This window comes from Gobio gobio (assembly GCF_949357685.1).
Source record: "Gobio gobio genome assembly, chromosome: 2".
NCBI classification, from domain to species: Eukaryota; Metazoa; Chordata; class Actinopteri; order Cypriniformes; family Gobionidae; genus Gobio; species Gobio gobio.
In genome coordinates, this window is record NC_137098.1 from 60,187,763 (window position 1) to 60,210,203 (window position 22,441).

Consider the following 22,441-nt stretch of genomic DNA (forward strand, 5'->3'; position numbering starts at 1 on the left):
CAGCGGCCGTGCGCATTTACATTCTGTGCGTGAGATCCCTCCCCTACGGGCGGGTTGAAAACATGCGGAACAGCTCCTTCTACTGGCTGTAGTCTATAGCCTCTGGCCAAAAAATCCTCCGATGACGCAAAATTACAATTTTTGCGTCATCTGAGGATTTTTTCCAGAAATAAAATGCATAATTCTCTCGTCTCAGGGGGACATGAGGGGGGAAAGTACCATAATTCGAATATACTACCGGGTTTCTACTGATACAAAGCCTAATGCTCAATCACTGAAGTTACCCTTTAGGTGGCGGAAATAACAGATGATGGACACAGCACAGTAACAAAACAGACATTTACAGCTACACACCCACCACAAAGTGTAGCGTGCAAACTCTACACATCTCAGTAACGCGCGTCAGTTTAAATAGATGTGTGTGTGGTTTGGGTTTCAGTGATGTTTAGATGCCTATAAAAGAGTTTACATAGAGGAGACCTTGATCATATTTAGCTATTAGATCTATTTATTTACTTCAGTATGTTTTTTTTCAGTAGGTCAGAATATTATATCAGTTTAAATACTTCAATTCGTTTTTATATTATATTATAGGCTAATATAATTATATTATATTGTAAGCTAAATAAAGAATTGATCTCACAAGGAGGGATCCTTGCGATTTAAAATTTTGAAAACCTCTGATATAGAAAATCTTGGAAATTCATAAGCAATAAACAAACATTTAATATAGATGGTTTAATGCTGCCTGTCGCCAATACATGACTGTACAAAAACACATTAAGAACCATCTCAGCGTAACCGCTTAATTTTTTTCATAATATATTATATTATAAAGAATTGAACTGTCCTGGGGGAGATTTTAATAGTATTTCTTGGTAAAGAAGACTACAGTTAACAGCACTGTAAAATGTGCTTAATTTAGTGACTTCTGAATTACATGTTTATTTTATTGTATATATCACTAAGTTACATCAAGGGTTAAATAAAATAGAAATGGCACCTTAAAAGTTATAACTGCATGATGAAACCACTTTTTTGTGTGTGCTTACATACGCTGTACAGGTAAAGAATCTTTTTGCTCAGGTGACCAAAATGTCTGCCCAATAGAGAAAACTTTTGCGAAGAAATTAGAGGGAACATTGTTTATAATCAGCGTTGGTGGGTAAAGCATTACAAGTAACTCGAGTTACGTAATCAGATTACTTTTTTTTCAAGTAACTAGTAAAGTAACACATTACTTTTAAATTTACAACAAAGTATCTGGGTTACTTTTAATGGTAGTTACTTTGTTTTCCCATTTATTGACTGACAGCTCATGTTGAGAGTAATTGTGAGTAAGTGCAGAGGTGAACATGATGGTTATTATAGTTCTAGTCTAAATGTGAACATGCATTTACTCATCTCACTTGCACAAAAAAACAAAACTCAGTAACTCAGAATATTACGAAAACCTGCAAGAACAAAATATGTTATAATAACACAAATATATGTTATGTATTTAATCTCACTTTATTCAATTTAATCTCACTCACCAACTCAACCATACCAATAAGCAAATATGATTTATATAAACATCACATTTGTGTTTGGTTTGTTTGAGCTGCACCCTCTACTGTACAGGCATGAATTTGCATTCCCTTCAGCCTGAGGCTTATTCATATTCATTTCACTTTTGGTGTGAAAGAGCCTTAACATTTGCCGCAAATATAACTTTTATTATTATTATTATTAAAATGTATTATTATTAAGAAAAATTATTAATCTTTATCCTGTTCAAAAGTTTTCACCCCCTGGCTCTTAATGCATGGCGTTTCAACCTTTTCAGTAGTTGTGCTTGAGTCCCTCAATTGTCCTCAGCGTGAAAAGATGGATCTCAAAATCATACAGTCACTGCTGGGGTTCAAATATGCAAAAGATGCTGGAAAACTGAAGAATTTTTGGGACCCGAAGGATCTTTCTGAAGAACATTGGGCAGTTTAACTGCTCAGGCCAAATAAGGGACTCATGAACAACCATCACAAAACAAGTGGAGAATCAAGGGTCTTTTTGGTCTTGTGGACTATATATATCTCCATGGTAGAGAGAACGGAATCACATGAGGGTAAGAAAACTTTTTCATTTTCATTCTTTGTATTCCCTTTTATGAAGTTATCTTTTGCCACTCAAATGTACTTTTCAGGGATTCATTAAGGTGAATGAAATGCAATCACATCCACAGCCAAATTGAAAGAATCAGTGAACCGTCTTAAAGTCACACATTAGTTCCGTCAGTTCATACCTTGCTATTTCACACTTGTTGACATCTACTCCTCGTTTGCATAGGAAACCAGCACCTCTTTGTGGCTCCTTACTGCTGTACAGACTCAGGAAATGAACAAACGGTGACTCATCTGTCACCTCAAAGTAACGAATGGTACAATCGCCCTGTGTGAGAGAGACAGAGATATATGGCTGCTGAACTAGAGCTCATTTGACTACATTGGATTTCATCAATTACCAGTTCTACTTTCATTAAATCAATACCAAGGTGTTAACATCTGATACCATACCATCACAACATCTCATACACTACTGTTCAAAAGTTTGGGGTCAGTAAGATTTGTTTTTCTGAAAGAAATGGAGAGGCCAGTGTACATTTACTTTTACTGCCACCTACTGGCATGCATGCAGCAAATCATGCACAAATGAAGGTTTACAGTAACAGATGCGACTGTTAATGCGGTATTCCTTGTGACTTATGATAGATGTATTCCTTGTTTCCTAGAATGGGCAGTTTGCGCAATCAACATCATTGGCATTACATATAACATTCAAATATTACAGACTTTATTACTTTTAATGGACATTTATTTAAAAATACCACTCAAATAGGCTATTTATTTAGGATTTTGTGTCACAATTACATCAGTATAGCTGCTCAGCTCATCTGTCAGCCACTACTGGAGGTGCCACAACATACACCAACAGTGTCAGTGATCCGCGATAATGTCAGTGGTACATGCCACTACCCACTGGCACATGTCACAAGTTTAAGTGACACATGCCACTATCCACTGACACATGCCAATGAAAACCGGATGTGCCAATAAGCATAGCGACATGTGCCATTGGCTTCTGTTTGTCAGATGCCATGTCACTTAATGTTAAAACTGCTACTGGAGAAATGGATACTTTTGTGCATTAAATCTGTGCATCCAATTTTTTTTATCAAAGAATCCTGAAAAGAAATGCATCACAGATTCTACAGACATATTAAAAACCACAGCTGTTTTCATTTGAGGCCGCGTGAGGTGAGTGATCTGCACGAGCACAAATTCTCTTATCTCGCTGAAATCTTGACGGATTTACAAATGGTTTGGTTTCTTACAAACTTTATTAACGTGGCTATAATCAGGGTTGCCAACTCTCACACATTTGGCGTGACACTCACGCTTTCCGGCTCAGTCTCACGCTCTCACGCTCTCACGCTGCCCAACTTAATCTTGCGCCAAATTGCCAAACCTGCTTTTGATATTAAACAATGTCTAAGCTTTTACTTTTTTTAAGTTTTAATGCGAAATTCAAACAATAAATAGCGCTGATATGGCATAACAGTTAAAGCCAGAGTGTTGAAAAATCATACAGAGTTGCAACATGCTCTCTCATCTCCCGGCAGTGCGCGCGGTCACGTGCTTCACGGAGCTCTCACTACTTCTAGCGGAAGTCAATGAAGTCGCGTCGTCCATATTTTTTTACGGTCTATGGTGCGGACGTCGACCTCCATTGGCCAGCAGCACGGACGAGACATCTAGCCTTTATTATGTATATCTATGCTGCTCATAAGGTAGTATTTTTTCCAAGTTCAGGAACTTTCGGGGGTGGGACTTGGGCGCTGAACATGCTGATTGGTTAAGTCAACACAGCATTTTGATTGGTTGACTCGACGAAGCATTTTATTTCAACCACTATTTTTAAAAGTCTGTTGCGGTGCGGTGCAGTAAGAATCGTTTGCTTTCAAATCAACAATGGAGTTTAAAAAAATACGACAGATGATGGAAGAGTTCCTGGGAAAAAAAGTTCCCGTTTTTCAGTGGAAACAGGGCTTAAGATAATAATCTTGAGCATCAAATCAGCATATTAGAATGATTTCTGAAGGATCATGTGACACTGAAGACTGGAGTAATGATCAAATTCAGCTTTGCCATCATAGGAATAAATTACATTTTAAAATATATTTAAATGGGGAACAGTCATTTGAAATTGTAATAATATTTCACAATATTACTGTTTTTACTGGATTACAGAACTTTTGAATGGTAGCATATTTTATATGTTCACAGTATGTAAGCAAAACTACCCCAGTCAGTGATTGGACACATTTTCTGTAAACAGCACCGTTTATATCTCAGTTGTGCAGCAGTGATAGGGTAAATCTGGGTGATCATACCTTGCCGCACAAGTAAACCATGTTGGTGTCTGGGTCATAGAATGGAAGCAGAACTCCGTTACTGGTGTCCATTTCCTGTGTAGCCATTGGCTCAGAGAGATCTCTCTGTAATGCACAGACAGAACAGGTTATCAAAGCATATCATTATCAAAACATATCAATAACTCAACCAGACATCTGATAGAAGCAAGACAGAAATATTAGAAAGCTCATCTGATTGAGTGATTGATTGATTATATAGATGATTATTTATTGATGCATGTGTCCTGGGGCAGTTGCATAAAAATTATCTTAATGGCCCCAAGCTTGTGAAAGGTAGTGCATATTATTTATTTATGAATTACATGAATTACCCATAAAGCTTACAGTAGGAAGATCAATCAAGTTTCTAATAACAGATTCAATCTTCACCTCTAAAGGATAAAATGTTATTGCTGACCGATAAACCAATGATTTTCCTTTAAAAAAAAGCTCTTACTGTGTCCCAGAGGGCAAGCTGTCTCTCACTCATTCGACTGAAGCCGGTTGTCAGGATTTTCCCATCAGCCAGAAAGACGGCCCTCATTGGCCTGGTGCCCTCATGAGCCTTCTCCCGCACCTGAGTGTGACATTGTCAAATGACAACAACAAAAAAATCACATATCTGTGAAAAAAACCCTGATCTGAAAACACATTCTTAAGTGACCTGATGCAGAATACAAGGACAGCTTCAGGACAAAGTCTAAGCTAACAGGAGACTTTGCATGTTTAAAGGCAACCACATTTTTTTTTTCTTTTTAGTGATTTATAAAATGTTAATTCATTAATATTCTATTCATGCATAATTCTACATCACTAACAAGTAGGGGGTTGACCGACTTCAGATTTTTTAAAGTCGACAGTTATGTGATGAAAGTCAATGTCGACTAGTCGCAGATAGAACAAATAAGCCTGAACGCTGACACGTGAACGCAGGTATGACACAGCGCTGCCCACAAGGCTATTGCTCCTACATAACAGCTTATTTTTATCAGTTCTTTTGTCTTTGGCTCATATATTTCTCACAGATTTCTACTTGTTCTAAATCAGATACAGATAACGTAGCACAGGAAATATTACATTTATATGAATGCATTAGTGAGAGGGCGATTGCGTGTGAATTCATTCTTCCTGGCAGCGTCGCTCTACTAATAGTGAAGCTGTGGGTTTTAGTTACTAAGAAATATATTCTAGAACCAGTGCTTGAAGTGGAAAAAATAAAAGTGCCGGTACTCACCAAAGGGGCGGAGCTTTGTTGGAGGGGGGCGTGGTTATGGGGGGGATTGTTTAGTCAACAATTCAAGAAGGTCCATATTTTAAAGCTCTTTCTAACGTGTACTCAGCCTTAAAACTAACATATAGTTCTTGTAATTGTTTAACTATAGCATTTGTTACAATAAGGGTTTATTTACAAACCAAGACCATTGACGGCTCCTCATTACCATACAGGCCAAGGTTAACTTTTTTCTTTCTTTTTTTTTATCTATAGCATTTGTTATGAAAAATAGCAACACAGTTAGAAACTATAGCTACAACATGTCACTGGTGTAATATACATCTTTAGTGAAAAATCTAAAAATGTACCACAATAAATACAATAGAACGTGATAAATTCTAGTAAATGTGGTCATCAGGAGTTTAAAAATCATTTTAGTGGCTGTTTTAGATCATGTTCGACTTTCTCTGTAGTGTTTCACTACATTCTCAATAGAATTCAAATGGGACGCACATTTTATCATCAGCGTCGCATAGGAACGGCTCGTGTAAATCATAACACTTTTGGAGAGCGCAGGTGAACGCACCTACAATGATTCACGCGCCACTTAATTAAACAATTGGGCTTCAGTCACAGTCATATTGCACAGACAATTGATCCGTTATAAAAGCGAGAAGTAGCGGTACGCAAGAAAAAGTGCAAGTACGCTTAAGAGTAAAATGTAGAAGTAACGGCCATTCATTTAGAATGGCGAATAACTTACATGTACAATAAGCTGTTTAAAACGTGCATTGATCAGAAAAATTTTGATTGTGGAACATTTGTTGTGGAGCGCTCTCACAGTATGCATTTATTTGTCATTTTAACTGTTTGGAAAGGCTACTCACTGCAGAGCCATTACCTCCAGTCCCCCCTCCCCCCTATCTGGAGCTCCAGCTCCCCCTCTGTTGACCTACTGTGGGCATGATGGGTGGAGCTCATAAACTGTAAAAAAAATATGGACGTAGTGTCCATGACGTCACCCATAGGATTCTGAAGAGCAGTTTTGAAGCGTAAAGTAGGGGCGAGCTGGCCGTTGCCATCTTGGCCACCCGTCACTCCCAGATAACAGAAAATGGGCAAAGAGGCGGGACGTGGGCGGAGCTGATGTGACGTGACGTGATGACTAACAGACAGCAGACAAACAAGCAATCCACCTGTCACTCAAAGTGGCCACGCCCTTAATTATGCAGAACTTTATATAATGTAAACGAATGAGTTATACAAAATATTTACCCCCCTCACAGTTGTCATGAAGGGCAAAATTAGCCGTATAGGCCAAAACCACAATTTGTAACAGGCTGTAAACATGTTTTTTTCTGCTGTAAAGTTGGGCATTTTAACATGGGGCTCAATGAGATTCTGCTCCCTTCTGGAGTTTGTCTCTAGTGGCCAGTCGATGAATTGCAGTTTAAGTCACTTCCGTATTGGCTTCAAGAGAAACTGCGGGAGGTTGCCGCTTGGTGGAGCTGCATTCCCCAACCACACCCTAACCCTACCCAAAACCCTATCTTACCCCTTTTCCACCAGAATGAACCGGGTGCTAGTTCAGAGCCAGTCCTAATCCCAGTTCATAGTTGGTTCGACTGAGGAGCCTTCTAAGAACCGTTTGCTTTTCCACATGCTGAGAGCCACAACAGAGCCATGTCTCATCTTTCTCAGGCAACGCTAGCGAGTTTTTGCTAGCGAGGCTGTTTTTCATGTCGGCGGGTTGAAGCGACCCCAATTATGTGATATTTAGCCCCGGGAATGCAATTTTTAGTAGGCAACCATGCCAAAAAAACACATATTTTACCCCCAAATGTGATTTTTACCGGGGAAGCCCCCCTGAAACGCGATTGGGCTTGTTTTGAGTAGCAATTGGGCGGGTTTTGTTGTGTTTGTTGTTTTGGTTCAGGAGGAAGCGTAAATGGTGGCTGCTTTTTGTTTGCTGTGCTCGGTGATTGTCTGTTTACAACTCGAAACATGAAACGTGCTGATGACATGTAATGTCTGTGCAAGTAGGTGTGTGGAGGTGTGCAAATACATATGTTGAGAGGCAGGTAGGACGTTGTATCATTGCATTCGGACCGATCATCATGGACACGTCCCACCCAGTACACAACAGCTGCTGGCCTCATGTAGATGCCTGAGATCACCAACAGCTGCTCAATAAAAATTCTTAGAATAATCCTGTCAGTCCTCAGGTGCACTTAATGCCCATGTTTACATTGTACACCTGTATCATTTCGGCCTATTAGGAACATTATGACTATGAGATCTCCTGTATCTACACTGAAGTTTTGGTGTCAGTACAGTAGTCAGTTTGGTGTTGTTTTTGAAAGAAATGAATCCTTTTATTCAGGAAGGATGCATTCAATTGATCAACTAAATGCAGCCTTGGTGAGCATAAGAGACTTCTTTCCAAAACAGTCTTACCAACCCCAAACTTTCGAATCTGAGCTACATTGCTTTACAAAATACAGGAATGAACGTGCTGACCTTAAGGACGGTTCCACGCCGGGGATCAATGACTCGTAAGGCTTTGTCTTTACAGGTGGTGCACAGGACGCTGCCCTCTCGGTTCCAGCTCACGCTGTATATCAGGTCTGGATGGGCGTCACTCAGCTGGTACACCATCTCCCCGGTGCCCACATCCCACACACAGAGGACATTATCACATCCTAGAACATGGGCAAACAAGATCAACATGTTACACTTTATTTCGATGCTCCACTTTGAACATTCTACTCACTAGGGTTGTCAAATGTACTGGTACTACTAAAAAAAAGGTTGATGGTACCAGCATTTCTGCAGTACTGGTAGTACGGAGTACCAGGTATATTCAGTACCCGCTGATAGACTCTGCTTTCAAATGCTCTGGTTCGTGTTTGTTTGAGCGCTCTCTGAGCGTCAAAGGTTTCTTTTTACAGCGTGTTTTTAACGAGCGTTGAGCATCGCAGCAAATTACAATCATATATGTTGAGCGCATGAACGCTAAGGCCAATCAGACGTGCTAGTCAGTAAAGCACCTTTCACACAGAGATTCCGGAAAATACACTGATAATGTGTCCCAGGATTTGTCCTGGGATCGTTTGATTTTGGTTCATTCACACTGCCAGTGATTTACTGGAATCTGTGCATGCGCCGCTCACACACATCCCGTAAAGATCCTGTAAAGACGTGAAACTGATGCGACGTGTAATGTCTCCGCAGCATCTTAAAGGAACACTCCACTTTTTTTGAAAATAGGCTCATTTTACAAGTCCCCTAGAGTTAAATAGTTGAGTTTTACCTTTTTTGAATCCATTCAGCCGATCTTTTTATCTGGCGGTAGCACTTTTAGCATAGCTTAGCATACATCATTGATTCTAAACAGTCCATTAGCATCTCATTCAAAAAATGACCAAAGACACTTTCAATATTTTTCCTATTTAAAACTTGACTCTTCTGCCGTTACATCGTGTGCTAAGACCAACTGAAAATTAAAAGTTGCGATTTTCTACACCTATATGGCTAGGAACTACTTTCTCATTCCAGCGTAATAGTCCCGGATCTTCGCGGCAGTACCATGGCTGCAGCACCACAATGATATTACGCAGCATCTGAAAGTAGCCCAGCTAGGTAACTTTCAATGTGACCGGCACTAAGTTCATGTAGTTGCAGAGAAAGTTTCAGGCTTGCAGCTGACAAATTGTGTTGTGGATTTATCTGTGTGATTAGCCATGGTTCTGTGTGTTGTTAAGGGCTGTGATAGTAAGTCGAAGGTGTATACTACCACCATGTTTCACAGAATACCAACGAATCATTGCGCCGCTGCAGCCATGGTACGGCCGCGAAGATCCGCGACTATTACGCTGGAATGAGAAAGTAGTTCCTAGCCATATAGGTGTAGAAAATCGCAACTTTTAATTTTCAGTTGGTCTTAGCACACGATGTAACTGCAGAAGAGTCAAGTTTTAAATAGGAAAAATATTGAAAGTGTCTTTGGTCATTTTTTGAATGAGATGCTAATGGACTGTTTAGAATCAATGATGTATGCTAAGCTATGCTAAAAGTGCTACCGCCAGAAACAAAGATCGGCTGAATGGATTCAAAAACGGTAAAACTCAACTATTTAACTCTAGGGGACTTGTAAAATGAGCCTATTTTCAAAAAAAGTGGAGTGTTCCTTTAAGTTTGCAAATGATCTGCGATTGCTCTCTCTCTCGCTTGTGCAATTTTTTCTGATTCAATTATAAACTAGCGTGTACTGTTCCACTTAGCTGGCTAATGATCTCAGCTTCAGTGTCATCACGAAGACACACCCCTTACGACATTGATCCTACCTTTTGTTCACACAGGGACTGATCCCAGCAATGTTACTAGGTCCCCATCCCGGAATCGATCCCAGAATTGATCTCGGGACATGTTTGCATTTACACAGCAGGCACTAGCAAATCTATAGCAATTTTCTAGGATTAATGCTGTGTGTGAAGCAGTGGCGTAGCAATCAGATTTCTGATTGCTTAAAAAAAATTATGAATTGTTAAATTGTCTCTCTAATTGTTGATGAAAGAACTGTCTAATTGTTTTTCATAGCCAACGCGGTTATCTTCATTAACATACGGTGACAACGGCAGGTGCACAAAGTTCAATATTACGCTTTTTCAAAATTTAGGGAAAGATGAGCGAGAAGGAGAAAATATGCCATCTATATCAGAGCCTGCTTCAGCTTTCTACGCTGAGACGGCGAGTGAAGCGGCACCTGTGGCTTCCCATTGCCATGACATGATATTTTTAATAATCGCCCCTGTGAATTATAGCTGCCGAGCTATGTTGTAGGCTGTTTGTTCTGCTGAAACAGTGAAGTAAATATGCCGTAATTTTGAAGGTGTACATGTGTTAGGGCTCGTTCACACAGAATTCGTTTTTGCTTTGAAAAACGTGGGACGCAGGCAGTGGAGTGGGGGGGGAAACGGGATGTGTTTTTTAACAGTTAAACAGATTTTAACTTGAGCGTTTTTAGAACGCTGTGTCATCCACGAGACGCTGCAAAAGACCCAAGCACAGCGGTTATACGTCTGTCTAGCACGTGTTTACATAGAAAAACAATGGTAAAAGTAAAACAGAAAAACTGCAAGAGTGCAGAATTCAGTGAGCTTGCACTTTAGACATTCTAGTCTTCTCTTGTTTTCTGTTTATTACCCATTCACGATCTCAATACAAGTTTAGTTTTTCATGCTCCTCAGTACTCTGCAAAGGGTCTGGATTGACAACCATATTTAAATGTGCCATTGAATCAGAAACTGCGATGATTGACAGTGATAAAAAATGGACAAGACAAAACAGGACAACATTTTTTTTTTAAATACTTAATTCAACAGTTTTTGCTCTGGTATCAAAATTGGTTCAGAGACATGTCAACTAACTCTCATTAGAGTATTAGTAGACTGTTAGGTTAGGGTTAGGTGTTAGGGTTAGCAGTATAAGTTGACATGTATTTACAAAGTTACTTATAGTGAGTAATGTCTGTTATGGGAGTCTGTTATGTAGTTGCTGACATGTAGTTGCAAAGTTACTTATTAGAATGTCTAAAGCAAGCAGCTACCTCCCGCAGTTTTTCTTGAAGCCAATACAGAAGTGATTAAACTGCAATTCATCGACTGGCCACTAGAGACAGGCTCCAGAAGGGAGCAGAATCTCATTGAGCCCCATGTTAAAACACCCAACTTTACAGCAGAATAAAACATGTTTATATACAAATTGTGGGTTTGGTCTATACGGCTAATATAGCTCTTCATGACAACTGTGAGGGGGGAGATTTTTTTTTATAACTCATTCGTTTACATTATATAAAGCAGGAGTTTTCAAACTGGGGTCCGGGGACCCCCAGGGGTCCTCCAGCAGGTTCTAAGAGGTCCCCAGAAAATTTCAGAGAATTAAAAAAGACAAAACAAAAATGGTTAAAGTCTTACGAATATTCTAACTGTTTCATATCTAAATGTGTCTTGCTGTATACAAACTTTCCAGAATTTTTAAATATTATGGATATTTTTCTTACACACACCTATCGATTTATTTCAGAAGGCCAGATAACCCCCGGGGCCATATGGGGCACTTATGATGGATGGTTTTACTTTTTTGGGATTCAAATTTTGGGCAGCTATTCACTGCCATTATAAAGCTTGGGAGAGCCTATATAACTCTGATTGTATTCGTCTGAAAGAACAATGTCATATACACCTAAGATGACTTGAGAGTGAGTAAATTGTGGGATAATTTTCATTTTTGGGTGAACTATCCCTTTAAATATAGCCAATTTAAGTTTGGAAACAATATGTAGTATTTATAATGTCACACTTACAATTTATCTAACAGTTTTTAATGTTTTTCATACATAAAAAAAATATTAATTGATTTAAGGAAGGGGGTCCCACATAAAAGGTTCATCATATTGGGGGTCCTTGGCATCATAAAGTTTGGAAACCCCTGATATAAAGCATTAAAGTTCTGCATAATTAAGGGCGTGGCCACTTTGAGTGACAGGTGGATAGCCATTTATCTGCTGTCTGTTAGTTGTCATGTCACCTCAGCTCCACCCACGTCCCGCCTCTTTGCCCATTTTCTATTATCCGGGAGTGGAGCGCGGTGATGCGCTACCAAGGTGGCGAGAGCCATCTCGTCCATACTTTACGCTTCAAAACTGCTCTTCAGAATCCTGTGGGTGACGTCACGGACACTACGTCCATATTTTTTTTACAGTCTATGGTCTAAAGTGGACAATTGAAATAAAGGGCCCTATTTTAATAATCCGAGCACATGGTCTGAAGCGCATGGCACAGGTGCACTTAGGGCGTGTCCGAATCCACTTTTGCTAGTCTAACGGAAAAAACGGTAGGCGCGCCAGGCGCATGGTCCAAAAGGGTTGTACCTAGTCTCTTAATGAGTCATGGGCGTGTTTTGGGCGTAACGTGCAGCGTCTCATCTCCCATTCCCTTTAAAAGTAAGTTGTGCTTGCCCCATGGCGGATTCGCTATTTACATGGTGGAATTTGCGAGCGGAAAGACTGAACTCTTCTCCAGAGACGAATCCTTTTATTTTTAATATTTAAAAATGTTTGTGTGCTGCTGCGCGTCCCTGTGTGTGTAATAAGCAGTGTATATGCACGTTGTGGACCCGCCTATAAGCGCACATTACTAACATGCTAACACAAAAAATACTGCACTATTGACTTTAGATCAGGTTTTTATTGGTCAATGGCACAGTCGTTTTCAGTTCCTCAAAATATTAACGCGCCAACAAAGCGCCTGAACACACCTCGTTTTCAGACCAGCACGCCCATGGCCGAAAAGATGGGTGTGAGTGCATTTGCTATTTAAACAACGTGGCGCAGGACGTGAAAATGATAACAAAAAACATTTACGTCTGGCATCGCATTGCGCCGGGTGTATGATAGAGGCCCAGTTTAAGAGTTAAGATTTGCATCTCAGATATTTACATGCTAATGCAAATCACACCCAAAACTGCCTTTCTTTGTCTGTTTGTGCCTTTAAATCAATCAATCAGGTTCAGTTTTATATAAGAGATTTATTTATGTTACTTCTGTTGATGTGTTGACATAGATATCAACCCCTATTTCTTAATTATATGGAAATAAAACAAAAAACACTTCTAAAACCACTTTTTGCGATCCCTATTCATTTGTCTGCCTCGAGTGTAACGTCTTCAAATATCTTCATTTGGTGGCGTTTCTAAACAAATATTGATATATTCAATTAATTGAGATTTATTTCATTCGAGTCAGCCTGTCATGCAATTCATTTTTAATCGACTGACAGCTCTATTGTCTTTTCAAGTACTTTGAAGGGGCACAAAACATCAACAAATGCCAACATCCAAAATTAGGGCTTGGTAAAAGATGTAAAGCAGGTTTAAGACACTAGAATTAGAGCAGATACCAGAAATAGAGTGTGCCAGAACAGACTTAATCCAAGCACTGTGAGCCACAAAGTATATATAGACAAAGGAAGAGCTTACCTGCAGTCAACAGGATATTGAGAGCAGAAGGGTGCCAGGCTAGGATGCCCACTCTTTTACTGTGGCCCTCGAGGGTCACAGCAGCTTCAGACATGGGAGATGTAAGACCTCCGTCAGGAATCTGCCAAATCTGTTATGCAAAAACACAGAGCATCTCAAAAAGTGGTTTTAGAAGTGGTTTTTGTTTTATTTCCATATAATACGCAAGTCTTCTGTGTCACATGATCCTTCAGAAATCATACTAATATGCTGATTTGCTGCTGCTTGAGAAACATTTACCATTATTATCAAAGTGAAATGAGAAAAACTCTGGTTTTTAATGTTTATAGAAACCATGATATATTTTCTTCAGGATTCCTTGATAAATAGAACATGTCTATTTGAAATAGAAACATTTTGTAACAACGTAAAAGTCTGTCATTTCTTATTATTATCAATGTTGAAAACAATTTAATACTGCTTAATATTTTTGTGGAAACTGCCATTCCAAAGTTCGGGGTGGATAAAAAAAAAAGAAAAAAGAAATTAATACATTTATTCAGCAATGACACATTGAATTTAAATTGTTACAAAATATTTATATTCAAATGTATGCTGTTCAAATGTATGCTGTAAAATTCTTTTTTAAATGAATATCAAATCAGCATATTAGAATGATTTCAGAAGAATCATGTGACCAGGAAAACTGGAAGAATGGCTGATGTGCAATAAGCTTTGCATCAAAGGAATAATATAAATAATAATTTTAATATAATATATTATATTGCAATTATATTTAATTAATAAAAATAAAAAAAGTCACGATTTCCACAAAAATGTTAAGGAGCAAAAACATTTCAACATTTATAATAATAGGAACCATTGTTAATAATTGAGCACTGAGCATATTAAAATGATTTCTGATGGGTCATGTGACCGACTGGAGTAGTGATGTTGAAAATTCAGCTTTGCATCACACGAATGGATTACGTTTTAAAATATATTCAAATACAATATTTAAGATTATAATAATATTTCATAATAATATTTAATATTTATAAAACACCAAAAGTTTCCAAACTTTTGATATACAGTATGTATATTACTTGGGAAAATGTGTACTATATTTTTACATAGATTATTAAGTTGTTTGGTTCAAAAACACCATTTTAAGGGGATGCTATCTTCATGTCTTCATGCAAAGAATATTCATAAAGACACCTTATTCACCATTCATAAATGAGGATATAAAATGGGAATAAAACAAACCTTGACAGTGCAATCCTCTGAGGCACTGGCAATAATGTTGTCATCATGTGGGCACCACTGCACATCCAGCACTGGAGCGGCGTGTCCGCACACAGCCGGGGTGTTCTGGTCCACTCGACCGCTCTAGTGGGAAGAGAAACAAAACCTATGTGAGCTGAACCAATTTTATGAAAATGTTAGTTTGATTATGCAAACTACTGTAAATATCTTAAACACCAACTGTAAATCCTCATAGCACATTAAAGGCATTGTTTTTGCCTATCGCAGAGAGAGTGCATGCCAACCTTGGTGAGCGGAAACACAAGAAAGGCTCCGCCTCCTCCAGCCTCAATGACAACAGCAATGAACTTCGGATTGGCAGCACACAGCGGACCGTCCCATGTCACTCGTGATACTCTGACATCATCAAGACAATGCTCAGCCTTCCAAGCCTGGGCGAACACATGCCTGAACTTACTCTGCCTGACAACACCCCTCCTGAAGGACATGACTGTGGGCAGAAGAGTGGAACGTACAGTTAGTAGACATCATTAATAAATCAACCAATCATGGAATAGTATTATGTTAATATTTCATAAAGCAAAAATAAATCATGTTAATAAATTATACATAAAATAAGTACAAAATTAACATAAAAGAAAGCAAAATAAATAAATGCAAGAAAAAAGACTGATCACAATTCAATATGCCAATATTGCAATGACTTCAATAAGTCGATTAGGCAAATCTTAATGGGGTCATGACATGAGAAATCAAATTTTGCCTTGATCTTTTAACATATAAGAGGTCTTTGTACCATTAGAACATCCTGCAAGTTTCAAAGCGTTACACGTCCTCCTCATTATAAACAAAGCATTTATTTAAATAAAACACGGCTCGTTTTGATATTGCAGGATCTGTTACATCACATGGGCAAATATATTTGCATATGACTGCCTCCAGAGTAACCCTTACAAAAAATAAGTACAGGGAGTGCAGAATTATTAGGCACGTTGATTTTCTGATCATATTTTTTTTCCAGGCACATTTGACCAATTCCAAACCACAGTAATCCTAATAACTACTATTGATTTAGTATTTAATAATGTATAAGTTATATATAATTGTTCATGAAGGCTGGAAATGAAAAACACCTTATATTCAGGTGTGCAGAATTATTAGGCATGTTTTCTTTTACAGATAAATTGAGCCAAAAAAGAGATTTAACTCAGACTGAAAAGTCAAAAAGTATTAAATGCCCATGAGAAGGAGGCAATACTAATGCAATACTAGACATTGCAGTTAAGGCATGACCATTGGGCAGTGAAATGCTCGTTGGGTCAGCAGGGTCAGACAAAAACATGTGGCGGAGTAAAGACACCTGTTAACTGCAAAAGAATTAAGAATTAAGGTGAAGAATTAAGGGTGAAACCATCAGGAACCCTTTAGTCTCCAGCGCCACCATTTTCCAGAGCTGCAACCTACCTGGAGTCTCCAGAAGTGCAAGGTGTCAGGATCTCAGAGACTTCAGTTAGGTAAAGAATCCTAAAAAATGACCCCCACTAGATAAGAATCACAAGCTGAAGTGTTGTAAAATACATGAAGGTTTTTTTATAGGCTTTATGGACAGATAGGTTGAGAGTGACTCTTGAAGGACCAGCACCACATCCTCTAGTACCACTGTTTGAAGAATTCATCTTCCAGAATCTGGCAGTACGTTTTGGGAGTTCATTTTAGTCCATCCTGAAGTCCGTTTTGCAGAGATGGACTAAAATGAACTCCCAAAACGTACTGCCAGATTCTGGAAGATGAATTCTTCAAACAGTGGTACTAGAGGATGTGGTGCTGGTCCTTCAAGAGTCACTCTCAACCTATAAAACCTATAAAGCCTATAAAAAAGCAGGCTTCATGTATTTTACAACACTTCAGCTTGTGATTCTTATCTAGTGGGGGTCATTTTTTAGGATTCTTTACCTAACTGAAGTCTCTGAGATCCTGACACCTTGCACTTCTGGAGACTCCAGGTAGGTTGCAGCTCTGGAAAATGGTGGCGCTGGAGACTAAAGGGTTCCTGATGGTTTCACCCTTAATTCTTCACCTTAATTCTTAATTCTTTTGCAGTTAACAGGTGTCTTTTCTTCACCACCTGTTTTTGTCAGATCCTGCTGACCCAACGAGCATTTCACTGCCCAATGGTCATGCCTTAACTGCAATGTCTAGTATTGCATTAGTATTGCCTCCTTCTCATGGGCATTTAATACTTTTTGACTTTTCAGTCTGAGTTAAATCTCTTTTTTGGCTCAATTTATCTGTAAAAGAAAACATGCCTAATAATTCTGCACACCTGAATATAAGGTGATTTTCATTTCCAGCCTTCATGAACAATTATATATCACTTATACATTATTAAATACTAAATCAATAGTAGTTATTAGGATTACTGTGGTTTGGAATTGGTCAAATGTGCCTGGAAAAAAAATATGATCAGAAAATCAACGTGCCTAATAATTCTGCACTCCCTGTATACTTCAAGTAAATTTTACTAAGCATTAAGTAAAGTTCAAGCATATTTTCAAGTATACTATAAGTATACGAATATCAATGTACTAGAAGTAAACTTGTAAGTGTACTGTTTCAATACTACGTGGGACTAAATTGGCCCACTTTTAAGTATACTTTAAGTGTAACAGTAGCAAACTTTGAGTACACAACTAGTTCACAATTAAGTTTTTCATTTGTACTGCAACTTTACCACAAGCGAACTTATAGGTATACTGATATTTTTCTAGTCAAATTCTTATTCTAACATTTTTATTTTTTTTATTTATGAAAGTATACTTTGAAGTGTACTCTCAGTTAAATGGAAAGAGTTAAAGTAGGCTACAGTTAAAGGTATATATTCTAGCTTCGTGCATCCTTTTTTATCAACACTTGAATGTGGGTGTTTAATTTGAAAAAAAGCAACATTTTAAACAAACAGCTTAGAAAATCGTATGCTTAGAATTCTTTATAGTTTTAACTACATAATTTGTTACATTTATATAGTGCTTTTCTAGGCATTCAAAGCATTTTACATATGGAAGGAGGGAATCTCCTCAACCACCACAAATGTGCAGCATCCGCCTGGATGATGCGACAGCAGCCATATCGAGCCTCAATGCTCACCACTCACCAGCTGATTGGTGGAGAGGAGACAGAGTGATGAAGCCAATCGTATATATATATATATATGGATGATTAGGAGGCCATGATGGACAGCGGCCAATGGGCAAATTTGGCCTGGATGCCGGGGTTACACCCCTACTCTTTATCGAAGGACATCCTGGGATTTTTAATGACCACAGAGAGTCAGGACCTCGGTTTAACATCTCATCCGAAGGACGGTGCTTGTTACAGTATAGTGTCCCCATCACTACACTGGGGTGTCAGGACCCACACAGACCTCAGGGTGAGCACCCCCTGCTGGTCTCACTAACACCTCTTCCAGCAGCTACCTGGTTTTCCCAGTTGGTCTCCCATCCAGGTACTGACCAGGCTCAGCCCCAGTGTTGCCAAGTCCCGCGTCCGCGGGTTGAAGCGACCCCAATTATGTGATATTTAGCCCCGGGAATGCGAATTTTAGTAGGCAGGCAACCATGCCAAAAAAAAACATATTTTACCCCCCAAATGCGTTTTTTACCGGAGAAGCCCCCCTGAAACGCGATTGGGCTTGTTTTGGGCTAGTTTTGAGTAGCAATTGGGCGGGTTTGTTGTGAAAACCTGGCAACCCTGCTCAGCCCTGCTTAGCTTCAATGGGAAACCAGTCTTGGGTTACAGGCTGATATGGCTACATATCTCGATCAAAAGAATGTGTACAAGTATGGGCCAAATATACTTACACTTTTCTGACAGTATAAGTCAAGTATACTTGCAATTTTTAAGTATATTTCTGAGAAGTACATACAAATTAGACAAAGTATACTTATTTTTAGTTTAAAAGAAGTTACACTAAATAGCAGACTTGAATAAACGTCTTTTTCATAAGACAATGTCGAATAGTCATTCTCATCATAGGCCCCGCCCACTGATGTTCAGTTGCTAAACAACTGAGATTTGCCTTCACTGGATGGAACGGCAAGTAGAACCAGTTATACTCACTGACGCTGTCTACCCTTGATAGTACACAGACACACATAGTACACAGACACACACAGACACACATAGTTCAGTTTCTGACACACTCCACACACCTTGAGTCTGTCGACAACAGGACAAATGGAAGAGTGAAATGGAACATTTGCTTTGTTTAGCTCGTTGGCGTCTCTGTACAGACTCCAGAAAGATCCCAGCGTTGGGAACAAGCGGATGGATTATTTTAATGGCATTTTGTTTTGTAAACGAGGCACAGTGTAATGAGTTTGCATAGAAACTTTTGTTGAAAGATGAAGCAGCCAACAGTACAGGGTCTGACTGCAGCTGCATCACATTTCATAATACTTTGTCAGTATAAAGTTTTAAAAGCACAAACTCACATGCAATAGGGTTAGAGATGAATGAATGAATGAATGAATGAATGAATGAATTAAAAATAATAACATACAAGCACTGCAAAAATGCTCATAACTGATGTCTAAAGACCAGAGAGGCTAATGAGATATAATGACACTGGGACTAACAGTCACACTTTATATTCACATTTATTTTTCTGTTTTGTATAGTTCAGAAATGTCTGTTTAGGAACATACTTCAAAGCTGACACCAAAAAAGCTACTGAAAATGACAAAATTATTGTCTGTCACACTAGCCTTATAGGCGTTTTAAACAAGATTTAACTGAAAAACAGCAAAGAATGTAACACAGCAATATCAACCATAATATAAATATCATTGCCTGTATTTGGCCATAATGTCAAAATCGCCAATTGATATGGTCTGTTTAACTACTTTTTCTGTTCTATTGACCACTAGGTTATTAGGTCAGATATAGGCTTAAGTATTGAGGTAAAAGTGAGAGCTCCTCTTGTCCAGTGCAACTCTAGACGCCTGCAGCTCTCACGTGTCTGTGACTGTGCAGGATAAACATGACACAGCTCAAGTCACAAACCACAAACCATCCACATTTAAGGTCTAATGTTCGGTTACCTATGAATTACACATTCACATTCTAATGAGATTATACCGACTATCACTCATTCTTGAGATAAGGGACAAAACATGCCCCAAACACAAAAGCCCATTTTATGTTAAAAAGTAAGAATATCAACACTAAAAATACGTAAAAAGTTACATTTAAAGGAAATTTGTATACTCAGGACATTCATTGCTTATACTTTTAAATAATTCTTTAGTACTATTTTAAAAACACACTCTGTGCTTGGAAACGCATGTCATTTAGCCTGTCCTCAGCAGGAGGTCACGATGTAAAACTGCCAAACAAAGTGTTTAATTTGATTTTAAAAATACACAGTTCCATTAAAAGGCAGAGATCTTTAAGGTATCAAACAACACAAAAAGTAAATATTGAATAATATCTCCATTAAAAAAGTTGCTATTAAAGTTGTGTCCTCACTTTGCGGCTGTCACAGTCTTAACAGAAAAAACCTAAATTGCTCCACTGTACAACACGTGGTTAAGGTGGATTTTTTATTTTTTTTTGTCAACTCTGTCAGGTTTTGTGAATGAGGCTTGAAAAAACTGTGTAATGTGATTTAATATGTTTTTTTGCACATGGGGAATTCTTCTAATGCTGTTTATGATTCTGTTTACATATGTATATTTGGCCCCAGCTGGACCTTTGACAACACCGTCAGTATTAGTCAACTTCATATTGTGTAAAAATGTTAAAACATCAATGGAACTACATGATATTATGTCTTAATTATCTAAGAACATTGGTGATATATGTTTAATATTAAAAGGAGGGAAGAGAATTAAGAAATTTAGAAACCGGGTTATTCTCTATAGTGTGAAAAAACAAAACAGAGAATGTATTTTATAACTTAGCTCCTTTACTGAACACCAGTATTACATAACTGAAGACTTGACACTGTTTTTGGATATTACATTAAATTAGCATGCTTTTAACTGACAGAGTTGACACAAATTTGTTATGGAGTAAATACATTTTAATTTTATCTGAGACCTTTGTCTCCAAAATACACATTTTTAGTAGTGTTCGTTTTTATTTTTTAACATGTAAAACATGTTTTGTCCCTTATCTCAAGAATCAGTGCTATATATTTGGGTAAAGTTTTATCACTTTAATGAGATAAAAGAATCAATAAACCGACCATGAACATCACACTACAACGACAAATGACGGTGTTGTCAAAGGTCCAGCTGGGGCCAAATATACAGTATATGTAAATAGACTCATGAAACAGCCTTAGGAGAATTCCCAATATGCAAAAAAAAAAAACTATTAAATGCTTTGGAGTATAAGAGAATATTGCAGAATGGCTTGCTTCCCACAAATGAAAAGTTGTTATAAAGAGGAATGATCAGGTGTTATTTTTCAACAAGACAACACTCCTGCCGAAATTGACGTGGCTTGAGAACAAGTCCATCGGGCTCGTGTTTGGCCTGGTCAGAGTCCAGATATGAACACTATAGCGAATATTTAGTCTCACATTAAACTCAAACGAACTGGGAGACATTTTTCAACTACTCATGAACTGTTTGAAGCCATTGAGTGGAAAACTTCTTCCTGTTGAGTGTATCCACACGGCTTAAACATTTACAGAAAACAAAAGGGACGTTACTTTAACTACAGTATTTGTACAGTTCTTGCTCATTTTCATTCAGTGATTTGTGATTAGAAAGGTTAAAATCATTAAAAGAACACTAAATATTTTGACATTTTTGGCTTGGACCCTTCTTTTTAGTATACAGTACCGGTCAAAATATTTGGAAACATTACTATGTTTTGAAAGAAGTCTCTTCTGCTCATCAAACCTGCATTTATTTAAACGAAAAGACAGGGGGTAATATTGTGAAATACTATTACAATTTTAAATAATGGTTTTCTATTTTAATATAGGCCTACTTTAAAATAAAATTTATTTCTGTGATGCAAAGCTGAATTTTCAGCCTCATTACTCCAGTCTTCAGTGTCACATGATCCTCCAGAAATTATTCTAATATGCTCAGTTGATACTTATTATTATTTATTATCAATGTTTTTTGTGTTTTTGTTTTAAATCTGTGATTAATTAATGAATAAAAAGTTAAAAAGAACAGCATTTATTCCAAATAGAAATCTTTACTATCACGTTTTACCAATTTAGCACATCCTTGATGAGTAAAAATATTAATTTCTTTTAAAAAAGAAAGTTGGGCTGACCCCAAACTTTTGAACAGTAGTGTTACAATAGATTCCTATTTTAAATAAATAACGTAATTTTTTTATTCATCGGATAATCCTGGAAAAAAAGCATCACAGGTTATAAAAAAATATTAAGCCAGCACAACGGTTTCCAACATTAATAATTAATCAGCATATTAGAATGATTTCTGAAGGATCATGTGACACATGGC

The 22,441-nt window shown here is 38.0% G+C and overlaps 1 protein-coding gene across 1 annotated transcript in view; it reads right to left on the reverse strand.

Annotated features, from left to right (window-relative positions):
* coro1b (coronin, actin binding protein, 1B) overlaps nucleotides 1-22,441 on the reverse strand; it is a 37,348-nt gene that overhangs the window by 14,232 nt on the left and 675 nt on the right. Inside the window, exons 2-8 of the mRNA XM_079841917.1 lie at nucleotides 15,233-15,438; nucleotides 14,949-15,071; nucleotides 13,701-13,830; nucleotides 8,184-8,365; nucleotides 4,908-5,027; nucleotides 4,430-4,534; nucleotides 2,282-2,427 (exon numbers count right to left, since the gene is read on the reverse strand). Of these exons, the coding sequence (XP_079698043.1) occupies nucleotides 2,282-2,427; nucleotides 4,430-4,534; nucleotides 4,908-5,027; nucleotides 8,184-8,365; nucleotides 13,701-13,830; nucleotides 14,949-15,071; nucleotides 15,233-15,436 (1,010 nt within the window). The 5' untranslated portion in view covers nucleotides 15,437-15,438. The remainder of the gene's footprint in view (nucleotides 1-2,281; nucleotides 2,428-4,429; nucleotides 4,535-4,907; nucleotides 5,028-8,183; nucleotides 8,366-13,700; nucleotides 13,831-14,948; nucleotides 15,072-15,232; nucleotides 15,439-22,441) is intronic.